Genomic DNA, 12,491 nt, shown 5'->3' on the forward strand with positions numbered 1-12,491 from the left:
AAAAATCATAAGGAATGCTGCATTTTCCCTGAAAATACAACCGAGTTAAAAACCTTACAGTGACATGATATTCTTAATTTTCCAGATTTCCAACCATTTGATTCACAACTCTCAAGGCCTTGGCAACATGCTCTCCCGGGTAAGTGCTCAGGGTTTGACTCCTTAATGGTGTATTTGGTTTCATTGCACTTACTTCCTGAAGACTTATTGGTTCTTTATATTCCTTTTTGGCCCAAGCTTGCATCCATATTTCCATTCTTAAGTTTTTTCTTTTAATCAAATATCCACAAATATTAACTGAACAGTACAGTTACTAGTAAAGACATTGTAAGTTCACAGAATAGATCATTTCTTCTTTCCATAAGTTTCCACCACTGTTGAAATAATTAGCTTAAGTTGGAAAGGAAGGAATAGGGCTCACATCGTGACATTAGTAAAGCAACTATTAATATCATGCTGTCATAGCACCTGAGTACTGGACACAGTATACTGAAAGGCTCAGGATTAGTCCTAGAGGACAAAGAGACACCTGTGTAGCATCCTGGGTTTAGAGCAAGGATCTTGAGTCAGACAGACCTAGATTTGAATCCCGATTCTACAACTTACTCATCTGGAACCTTGAGGAAATTAATTACTTAACCTCTCTAAGACTCACTTTCTTTGGTTGTGAAATGGGAATTCTGATAGAATCAGCCTCACAGGGATTTTGTGGAGATTAAATGAGACAATACTAAAAGTCCTGACATACAGTATGTGTTGAATATGCCAGCTGTTCTTATTATTATTTTGTTATTATTGGTATTTTTACTAAAGAGATTTTTTTCTATTCTAACTGCATGATATAAGAGTTAATCACCACAGGTCACCCCAAATTTCTGATTTCCCCCTTCAACTCATGACTCCCCATCTCTGTTTCTTTCCCTGAATGTGGGCAGATTGCAGAGCTGTACATCTTGTCCCGGCCTTTCATGGTACGCATCATGGCAACAGAGCCCCCTGTAGTCAATTTACTACCGGGTAACTTCACGCTGGACATCCCTGCCTCCATCGTGATACTCACCCAGTCCAAGAACTCAACTGCAGAAACCATCGTTTCCATGGACTTTGTAAGTCCACGGGGACAGGAGGGCCGCCTGTGGATACCTGTTCCTCAGTAGACCACTGACAGCTGGGTCCCCTAAATGTTTGGAGGGATGGAATGTGATCTATCAATTAGGGGAGAGGACAGGGCTAAGACTGGGGTGGGGGAGGTATGGGAGGCCAGTGCTTACACCCACCCCATAGATTGTAAAATAGCTTTCCACCCTTCTCCACGTCCTGTGTGTCCTTCCCTCTGCTTCAGTTACATTGATAACCAAATTTCTTTTTTTCTTGAAATAAATCACTCAAGGTGGAATTCAAGTTTATTTGAGTAGATGAAGGCCAAATGTAATCTGAGAGAAAATGACTGAACAGTGAACCTAAGGGAGATGTCTCACACACACACACATACAAACACACACACACGGAAAAGAGAGATTAGAAGAAAAGGAAAAATAATTTAAAGGAGATCTTCAAACAAAAAGTCTTTATAGCTCGTTTCCCTAGCTGCAAGACAATATTTTCAGAGCTATTTCTTTCCAATATTTTTTGAGATGAAAGTGAAGTTTATGTTTCTACTATATAATATTAGTGGCCAAAATGGATAAATTCACTCACGCTACTAGTGAATGCTTTTGTTCTCTGCAGATTGCTAGTACCAACGTTGCCCTGGCTATTTTGGGACAAAGGATGATCTGCTCTTTATCTCTGAACAGGTAAGCTCAGTTGATATGACTGTTGGATGGTAGTAATAAGTGAATCAACAAACCATAGAGACGAGTGAACATTAACAAAACAGGTGAAGTTACCATTCTACAGAACGTGAATCGCTTAAGCATTTCTCCTGTAATAGCCCAGATAATTTCAAAATATGGACCTAACTGAAAATCGTGTTATGAAGTTTTTAATTTTTTTCCCAATAGATAATATTCAGATACACTTGGTAATAAAATTATTGTAAATTTAACTCCACAATGTAAATTCTCATTCTAATGGTAGAGCAATATAAAATAAAGTTCCTCTTCAAGGAATTTAGAAAGGATGCTATTGAAGAAAGAGCATGAAACTTTGAGGTCAAGGGATGAAGTTTCAAATTCCTGCTCCCTGGTTCCAGAACCATGATCAAGTCTATGAACCTCTTTGAACCTCAGTTTCCTTCTCTGTAAAATAATGAAGTTGGACAGAATGATCTCTGAGTTCCCTTTAGGCTCTGACACTCTGATCTGAGTATTAAAGTGTAGAGTTTAACAAGACCACCCCCCATGGCCTGGCTGGCTCTCAAACGCAAGCCATGCAGTGTGAAAAAGCTTGAGCAGGTCAGGTACACAGATCATTGAACACTAATTGCCACTGGGAAGAACTATGTGCAAAGCCTGTTCTCCTCAGTCCGGGAAAGCTCATAGTTGAAGCCAGGAATCAGACTACCAGGTGGCGGCAGGGGGAGATATACAGCATAATCAGATGGCCCAGACTAAATCCATGAAAGGAGGAAGAGGAAGCAATAAAACAGACAAAGAAATCAGAGTCTGAAAAGATTGGGAAACCAATAGAGGGGAAAATTAAGTCAATCACCATGCCAACTTGATGGTTAAGAGGACTATTATAGAAACATGGGAAATGTTTTCAGTAAAATAATATGAAATGGAATAAGTAGAATAAAGAACTGTATAACCACAACAGTCAGCTGTGTAAAACAGCTTTCCATCTGGACAAGGAAGTGAATTACAAATGAAGGGTTGTGTTAGATTATGAGGTTATGAGTTGGTTGTTTTCTTAAAATTTTCTTTATAACTGTGTTGCTTTCCCAATAAAAGGAACAATAAAAGCAAAAAGTAGTATGGCTTCCCAGAGATAAAACATTTCATGAAGGCTTTTTCCTCAATTTTACCCAGGCCTTCAAAGAAGAACTGATTTCTCCTTTAAATTTAATAGGCATAGTGCCCAGAGCCTATGAGACTTTAGGGACCCATGAAAATGTTTTAATATATTTTAAAATAAGAATTTTTAAATGAATACCATCCAGGCTGGATTATACTTATCTTTATAACAACATAGTCTTCGAAGATGATTTTTAATGTTTTTTTATGGAGGAAGGGCTCCTTGAAGGCTTCAGGTCACCAGAAGTCATTGTGTGGCCCTATTTCTAGAAGATCAAAGCTGATGAAATTCTGAATCTTGATGGGTGATCTTTGAGATGGCAGTTTTAATGGTTGAGAGGATGGAATCCAGAGAGCAGGAGATGAGGAGGGAAAGGACGGAAGATGAGGAGCTGGCAGTTATCTGAGCTAGGCCATGAGAGAGGAGAGATTTTGGAAGGTGGTTTGCCTGAGCCACAGAACCCTGGGTAGAAGTGAGGCCTCCATCTGAAGACTGTGAGGAAAGGGCTATAGGAAAGGGGAGCTGGAAATCTGGAGTGATGGGGAGCATGGGGGCAGGGCTGCTACTTGAGGCAGCAAGTTCTGAGAAGGTAGAAACAGCATTTGCACTTGAGCCAGGGTCTGGTTCACTGGCAGGATCATAGGGAAGGATTTAATAAGAACAGGACTTCAGGCTGTGGAAGGCAGGTAGGAAAGACCTTAAGTTGCAGTGACCAAGTTTGCTTCTCTGCTTAATTGGGGCTGACCCTCATCTCCAATGTTCCTACCAGTAAGAAACTGCATGTTCAGTGGGCGTTATGTTTATTTATAGGAGTAACTAGAAAAACTGGTGGTAACCTGCTAGTTCTCATCATCCAAAGAAATGTTTGAATTCATGCTGCAGCTTCTGGCGGTCCACAAGCCTCATCTGACCTTGTGAACAGAAACCTGAAATTAGGACTCCTGCCTTCCTGAAGTTTCCTCCAAACTCCCCTGCGGTGTCCTTTAGATTCACGCACTGGGGAGGCTTCCTGCACCCTGAGGGCTCAGTGAAGTCTGAACAGGACTACCTAAATAATTTGTGAGGCTTGGTGCAAAATGAAAGTGCAGACGCCCTGGTCAAAATCATGAAGAATTTCAAGATGGAGACCGCAGGGCATTAGACCGAGTACAGGGCCTTCTGAGCACAGTGCAGGTTGCAGGCATTGAGTCCGAGGGTGGCTCCTGCAGTGGGTGCTATAGCAAATCTCAGGCAGCGAGCAGGCTGGGGGCAAGGCAGGCAGGCCTGGCATCACTCAGGCCTTAGGCAGCCAAACGCAGAAGCAAGACTGCAAAGGAGCAGAGGCTGTGCTGAAAGAGCAGCCTTAGCCTTTGGCAGCAAGAGCAGTAGCCTCTCCTCCCACACGGGCCACTGCAGCCAACACCCTCCGCTCCTGGGCTCCACAAGAGCTGCTTTTCAGGGTGAGCCGGTTTGTTCTTAGTTGACATCATAGAGATACAGTAGGAAGAGGTGTAAAGTGGATGTGGACCTGTGAAACACCCCTGAGAAGAACTGGGGAACACAGGGTCTCCAAATACATCCCCCAGAACACCACGGCCTTCCTAACCATCCCCTGCCTGAGGGCATCTCTCTCTGGAACTGCTCAGGGATGGCTACGTAGACATGAGGTGCAGAAATCAGAGGCGAATCCAGGGTGGCGAGTTTAGAGAGGTGGTGAGATCTGGGCTTTTGAGTCAGACTAGGTGGTTCAGGTCCCAGCCCAGATCATTAGCTTGGGGTCTCAGGCAAGTTTCTTAATCTCTCTGGGCCTACATTTTCTCCTATATAAAATGATACACTAACCTACTTCAGGGAGTTGTTGTGAGAAATACATGAGTTAATACATGTAAAATGCATGTTAAGTGCTTTAAAAAAAAAGATGGCTATGGCTATTATTTGAAATTTGGGGGACTGGCCTCAGCCAGGGGAAGGAAGGGCTCAATTATACAAGATCATTTCAAGAGTTCTATTTAGAAAACACCTCATTCCTCTGTCTCCTGCCCAGTGATGGCTATTAGAGAAGTAGCCTTTTGCTCCAGATTTGTAACTACTCTTCATCATTGAGCTTTTGCTATCTGCTGGTCCTGTGCCAAGCACCACACATATATTAGTTTATTTAACCCTCACAGCCCTGTATCTCCAGGACCTGGGACAGTGCTCAATAAATGTCTGTAGATGGAATGAATAATACTGGGAGTAGATTATTATCCCCATTTTATGGTTTAGAGTGGTTGAATAACTTACTCAAGTGTTGACCAAAATAAATGGACTGCCAGATATTTCTCCAGCAAAGACGGGTTTATTCAGGGTGAGCAGAGAATTGCAGTTTGGGGTCTATAACCATGGTGAGCCATGTGCAAGTCCCCACATGGAAAGGGAAGGAGAACCCTTTTATAGGGGGAAAAAGGAAGTTGGGATGGCTGTAGTACACAAAGAGTCCATAGCTTTTCTGTAGCTTAGACCCTGCCGGGAAAGAAGAGGAGGCTTCCTTCTTCCTGTTGGGCTCTGCTGTTGTTGCAGGGTATGAAAGCTCTTCCTTCTGTTCTCCTGACTCTATTTCACTGAGCTTTCTATTTATTAATAATTTTTTTTACACAAGTCACAGAGCTGTTGAATGGCAGAGCTAAAACTTGAACATGAGTGAGTCTTCAAAGCCGTGAGTGTCTGTTTACTTACTACATTGTACGGCCTTTGATGTGGTGAATAGCTGAGTCTTAGAAAATGAGACTTAGACCTACAACTTATAAAATAAATACCCTTGCATAGAGGAGGAAACCAGGAACATGGAGTCAAATTAAAGTGAAACAGGCAGCATGTGCTTTCTCAATGTTAAGTATTGATAGAAAAAAGAGAAGACATTGCCATTGGGTGTCCTGAAATGAAAAAAAGCACACAGCCCTTTTCTGCCTGCATTTCTCAATGTATTTTCTCATTGCATTTCTCATTAAGAAACTCAGTGAAGGAAAGAATAAGAAAGTGAAAGCTGGGAGTACTAGTAATAAACTTGACCTCTTTTGGGTATGTCCTATTAAAAGCTTAGGCTCTGGAGTCAAACATATCTCATTTTGAATTCTGCTTCAGTCATTTGCTAGCTGTGTGACCTTGTGTAAGTTAACTAACCTAAGTATCCGTTTCCCCCTCAGCAAAACAGAGCCCATGTGTAGAGTATTGTATTGGTAGAGATGAGAATGTATGAAAAGCACAGTGCCCAGCACATAATAAGTGCTCAAGAAACGTTTGTTATTACTGGTAGTAGTACTTTATTCTTTTTCCCCATTCTAGGATCAAAATTTGGCCAAATAAGAGGGAGAAATTGGTCCCAAGAGACATGACAAGTCAGGAGGTTCTTAAAAACTGATGGCCCTCAGAGTCATAAACCAGATTCTTACAGCTCTTTCTGTATTTGAGGCTTTTGTTCCAAACACAGTTCTATTTGGAGGTAACTCCAATCCAGTTTGGTCCATGCGGGAAACATTTATTTTTTAAGCTCTTTATTGGAATATAATTGCTTTACACTCTTGTACCAGTTTTTGAGGTACACCAAAGTCAGTCAGCTGTATTTATGCATATATCCCCATATTCCCTCCCTCCTGCGACTCCCCCTCACCCTCCCCATCCCAGCCCTCTAAGGCATCACCCTTCATCCAGTTGATCTCCCTTTATTATACAGCAACTTCCCACTGGCTATCTATTTTACAGTTGGTAGTGTATATATGTCTATGCTACTCTCTCACTTCGTCCCAGCTTCCCCTTCGCCCTCCACCCCGCCCCCCCAACCTCATGTCCTCCAGTCCATTCTCATGCAGGAAACATTTTTGAAACTAATTCCAAGACCAAATAAACAACACTTTCCCTTTTATGGTCTTAATACAGATAACTTAATTCTAACCCTTTTTCTTAATCGGATGCAAAGCTCAAGGCAATCAAATGCACATTACTGTTCAACCATTCAGAGTTTGGAACATTTTTTGACATTCCCATGATTGAGGATTTGGATGCTCCCAAACTGCACCCCACCCCACTACCACACACACATGCACACACGCACACACCTGCCCTACAAACCCTCCCACGCAACACTGTCAGACAATGCAAATATAGCTGACTGCAAGCAGACAGTATCACCATCTAACTCCACTTCTCACAGTTGGGCAGATAAACATTTCCCAACTTGAAACAGAAAGGAAAACAGGTCTGGGAAGAATGGATTCCGTTTCTGTGAATGGTGCGTGGACAGGCCAGCAGAGCTCAGGCTTGGCAAATGGGCTGAGCGCCACCTCCACCCTCGCTCTGAGCTACTGCTGAGGCCAGGGTAGAGGAAACCCACAGCAGGGAGTCCCTGTCAGAGGAGGAACCACAAATGACTTCTTCCCCTTCTCCCAGACTCATTTGGGGAATTTCTAGACCGCAGAAGGCAATGGAGTTAAAATACTGGGAACTCTTCCTCATTGAGAGCGTCCTTTAATTCTGGATTGGGCTCAACACATTCCTCCCCTCAAAACCTTTCATCTTTGGATTAAATCCACAGCCTAGGGTTTTCAAGCTCTTCTGGTCCTACCTTTCAAGCCAGCCAGTCTTAGCTCCCATACCTCCCTAAAGTGAACATTCGAATAGACACTTTCCTTTATATGCTCATTTATCCACACATCCAGTCAATGAGAATTTATTGAGCACCTATTATGTGCTCTGCACTGTTCTTGATTCAAAGAGTTAAGAGAAGAACAATGGTTTCTACCTTCCAGGTCCACAGCCTAGTGAGGGTAACACTCAGATTAACAGGCAATTACAATACTGGGTGCTAAGCGACAGGTCGGGTGCTTATACATGGTAGTATACAGAGTGCTTCTCTCAAAGGGCAACTTATTTTCCCCCTGTATTACACACACACACACACACACACACACACTCCACACTGGTCTCATCACCTTTTCACACCTTCTCAGAATTCCTGCAACAAATAGTGTGCAAACCCACAAAATTGCACCTGAATACAGGCTGCTTTGTATTGTTCTCTAATTGCTTCCTGTGCATACAGCTTCTCCCTACCCCTCATAAATATAGCTTTAAATAAAATTCTTCACATTGCCCAGCACATTAGCAAGCATAGAAGGAGCACATGCGAACCTCTTGGCCTGCCAATCTTTTTTTCCATACCGCAGCCAGAGTGATCTTTACAAAACACTGAAATCCTCCCCCTTCTTAGAAATCTTCCACAGATTCCTTTCTTTGCTGATAAACATCAAAATTCTAACATGGCCTGAGAAGCCAGACTGGTCAGCAGCTGTCTGTCTGTCTAGCATCCTCTCACTGTGCTCTCTCCCTAGCTCCCTGTTTCCTCCACCAAGCCTTTGCGACTTCTGCCCAGACCCCTTCCCTCTTTCTTCCCCGTTTTGCCTTTTTAATCCTGCTCACCCTTCATATGTCAGCTCAAGGACATAGTTCTTCCTTGGAAACCTTCCTGCATCCACGAGGTTAGGTCAGGTTCCTTTGCCATTTGCCTCAGTGAACTTATTTCTTTCCTTCAGAGCATTTATCTAACCCATAATTAAACCTTCATCAGTGCAATTATTTGGTTAATGTCTGCCTCCCCACTAGGCTATAAGCTACATGGTGCAGCAAGTGTGTTTGGTTTCTCTCACACTTGTATCTCTGGTACCTGTCCCAGGGCTGACATATATTGAGTGTTCAATAGATATCTGCTAGAAGAATCAATGAGTGAACGAATGAACACTAAGTGCTAAATGTGCCATGCTCTGTACTCAGTCCTAGGAATACAAGGGAATTTAAGGCTGTATCTCAACCAACAAGGAGTTTATAGTCATAGGGCAAAGAGGTAAGCAATTATTATAGGGGACTGAGTGCAGGAATTGAATTTTCCATGTCTGCCATGGCTACAGGGTTGGAGGAGTGGCATTGCGAGTGCCTGCGCTTTGGTCTACTTGGCCTTAATTATGTCATATTGACTCAGATTATGAAGTCCTTTTGCCATGCTTAAAAATTTGCACTTAAGATCTGGTTTTCAATCAGAGCAGTAAACCTTCTCTAAAACTTTAAAAATAGGCTATATTTATATGTTTTCAAGGTAGAGCTATTTGAGCTCCCTTTCTCCCCAGCTATTCTGTGGTTCTGTAATAAAAAAAAAATCAGCTGCTAGTTGCAGGGCTTTTAGTAACACATTAGGAGCCAGGTGGAGAATAAAAGGTCAAAGGAGTGAAGTTGTCCGCCACCTAGTGGTCTGAGTTGAGCTTATGTGTTTTTCAGAACCAGGACAGGAAGAGTTTGCTCTTAGCTCCACCTGTTTCTTTGCGGTTAGTGAGACTTGTCCATTAGTAAACTAACCTGGCAAATATGCCTAGACACTAGGAAATAGTTAGAAGTAATATGGCCATAGTAAGAAAGGATAGTTGGTTTGTGGGACACTCAGGTGGTCCTGAGGTGATCAATCATGGCTTAGGATTGTGATAAAAGAAAGGAAACTCACAAGTGTGTTCCACTATTATGTAGATCGAATTTTTAAATTGCTCTATTGCCCATCATAAGAGGCAGGGTGACCAGAGGGAGGCATCCCCCTCACATTTCCCCAGCAGTGCCTTCAAGTGTTTATTCAACTGCTCAGCTTACTTCCTTCAAAGATGCCCTAACGATCCTGGTCCTCACTTTCCACTAAGATCAGTTTGAGCCACAGTGCCTTTGATACCATTTTCTGATCCTTGTCAGAATTAACAGTCTTTCTGGGTTTTATTCTTAGATGTTACTATGAAGAAATCTCAAAACCTAATTCATACTAACATGATATTGGCTGATAATAAGCAAACTTACATCTTCCATGAATATTTGCTCCTTAAATGAAATAACAGAGAGTCCCAGGAGAGGGCACACCTGAGTTAAATCTTAAGCAATTAAAAGGAGTTAACCAGTCAAAGAGAAAGGAGAAGAGCAATTCCAAAAAGAGGGAGCCACATGAACACAAGACGTGGAGGTCAGAAGTATCGTGGAATATGCAAGAAAACACCTCCAAGTTGTTTTAGGATCTGTATGGCCTTATCCACTCTAATTTTTGGAGACTCCATTCCAAAATGTATTGCACATATTCAAATGCATTCCACAGTAAATATAATTTATATTTAAATGTGAGTCAGGTTGTGTTAAAGTGACTAGTGGCCATAATGTTAGTTGTTGTAGACATTTATTAATTTTAATTTTTCTGAATTTTTTGGGAATGTGTTTTGAAGCCAATACACTTTAACCTCAGGTATATAGTACCTTATGAATAAAACAGCATAGCACTAAGCCGTTCAGAGTTACTGAGCATAAAATTCAAGGTAGAAAATGAAAGATGAGAGAACAGAGGCTCTCCTAAGTTGGGAGCCAGGATACAGAAAGCCTCATGTGCTGTATAAGTCACTTGGCCTTTGTCACAGCCATTAAAGAATTTTGAACAGGACAATGTCCTCATCAGACGTGCGTGTAGTATAGCTCACTCTGGAGATGGCATGGAAGATGGATTGGAGAGAACTGAGACTGGAGGCAGGGAGACCCACTGGAGGGATGATGCAGAAGTAAGGCTCTAGACCTGGCAAAAGTGAGCTGTAGGAAGCTGAGGGGAGACACAAGATGAGGCAACATCGTATAATGGAAGGAGCTTTGGGCTAGCGTCAGGAGATGTGTGTTCCTGTCCCAAATCTGCCATTCATATTCCCTCTTTGGACCTCGGTTTCCCCATGTGTAAAATGAAGGAATCCTCCCTGTTGATCACTGTTGCTCCATATTACTATTACTATTGATCACTGTTGCTTCATATTACTATTACTATTGATTACTATTGCTTCGTGTTACTATTACTTCATATTGCTATTACTATAGATTACTATTGCTTCATTTTACTATTACTATTGCATTGAATGTCAAGTGTTTATGTTGGGAGGATTACCTGTGGATCAGTTCTTGGAAAAATAGGGAAAGAGGCAATGTTGGCCTTTCACTTTATCACGAAAATCACAAAATATCAAGCATCACGACAGGCTGTGTTGGGGAGGTGGGGGGGCTCCCTGCTAATGGGACCTACAGCAAATGTTCTGTCAGTATTTGACAAAGAATATCAAGGACATTGTGTGCTGGCCTAACTGTTAGCATTTCTCCTAGTATAATAATGTTATTGATAGAGTGCTAAGGATACGCTAGGCACAGTTCTAGGCATTTTATATGCATCATTTCAGTCAATCTTCACTACAGTCCTATAAGGTAGGTACCATTCTTATTCATATTTTATAGATGAGAAAACTAAGATCCAGAGAGATTAAGTAATTCTACATAGTAAGAGGCAGAAATGGGATTCAAACTCAGGCATTCTACCAAGTCCTTATTCTTTAACAATTATACTATACTGCCTTTCATGTCAGACGGCCGTCACAGCTGATGTTTCCCTTATGTGTTCTGACTGAGCAACTAAAAAATTACGTGTGTAATACCTCCTTCAGAGGTGGTCTAGACTGAGCATAGAACTTAGAGTAAAATAGAGTGAGATTTGTCATCTGAACCTATCAGTTGCTGACTCTGTGACTTGGGAAATTACCTCCCCTCTCTGATCATCAGTTTTCTTATCTGCCAAAGGGGTAGTAATAGTAGCATTTCTTACAGGGTCATTATGAAGATTAAATTTTTAAATGTTTATAAAGCTCCTAGAACTGTCCGTGTCCTACAATGTCACAACCACCACCACCACCATCATCATTGTCATATTTATTAATAAGGAACCAGCCTGACTCAGGGAAGTTATAAGGTTGAGTTCAAAGCAAGAAGACCTAAAAACTGTTTCCTAAGAATGTTCTGCATTTCAGGTGGCCAACAGTAAGTCTTATATTGCAAATGCACTTGGGCAACCCATCCTGGTTACAAAGCCAAGTTTTCTGTTATTCCTCCTCTGCTTCTTAAGCAGCAAATATAGGGGTAAAGATGTACTAGAACACTATGTTCCTATGATTTTGTGTGATTTTTAAAGTAACAACTTATAGAACTAAAAAAAATGTTCCCTTTCCTTTTTGTTTCTTTCTACTGATATGGTTGTTTTTAAGTCTTCCCTCCTTTAACTTTTTCCTGTTGTTTTTTGTTGCTTTGTTCTCTTTTCAGATTCCGCCTCTCTTTGCCAGAGTCCAATCGCAGCAATATTGAGGTAGGAATCAGAGCTCTCAGAGTCCCTGTACAGGGAAAAATGAGAATTTTCCTATTTAGTAGCTGGATGGTTGTTTTCTTTGCCTCAAGTGTAGGTTTTAACTTTAAAATTCTTTATGTAACTACTCATCCACCAAGCCTGTTAACTATTAAACAAGAGAGGACTCTCCAATTTACTTTTATCTATTCAAAAAAATTTTTAAAAGAACTCAAAAGACTGTTAAGACTGTGTAATGTTAGAAAAAAAACAGACATTTCATTTTTTGGATAAAATAATCCTCTAGAGTTAAATTTAAGATTCAGACTACCAAAGGATGATGCCCTATATGAATTATTAGGCCATGAAT

The 12,491-nt window shown here is 41.4% G+C and overlaps 1 protein-coding gene across 3 annotated transcripts in view; it reads left to right on the forward strand.

Moving 5' to 3' along the window:
* BPIFC (BPI fold containing family C) overlaps positions 1 to 12,491 on the forward strand; it is a 37,966-nt gene that overhangs the window by 22,021 nt on the left and 3,454 nt on the right. For all 3 annotated transcript variants that reach the window (XM_057742311.1, XM_057742310.1, XM_057742309.1), the window contains 4 exons: positions 86 to 139; positions 936 to 1,106; positions 1,729 to 1,796; positions 12,103 to 12,145. In XM_057742311.1, coding sequence (XP_057598294.1) covers positions 86 to 139; positions 936 to 1,106; positions 1,729 to 1,796; positions 12,103 to 12,145 — 336 coding nt within the window. The remainder of the gene's footprint in view (positions 1 to 85; positions 140 to 935; positions 1,107 to 1,728; positions 1,797 to 12,102; positions 12,146 to 12,491) is intronic.

The sequence above is a fragment of the Hippopotamus amphibius genome, chromosome 7 (genome assembly GCF_030028045.1).
Source record: "Hippopotamus amphibius kiboko isolate mHipAmp2 chromosome 7, mHipAmp2.hap2, whole genome shotgun sequence".
NCBI lineage: Eukaryota > Metazoa > Chordata > Mammalia > Artiodactyla > Hippopotamidae > Hippopotamus > Hippopotamus amphibius.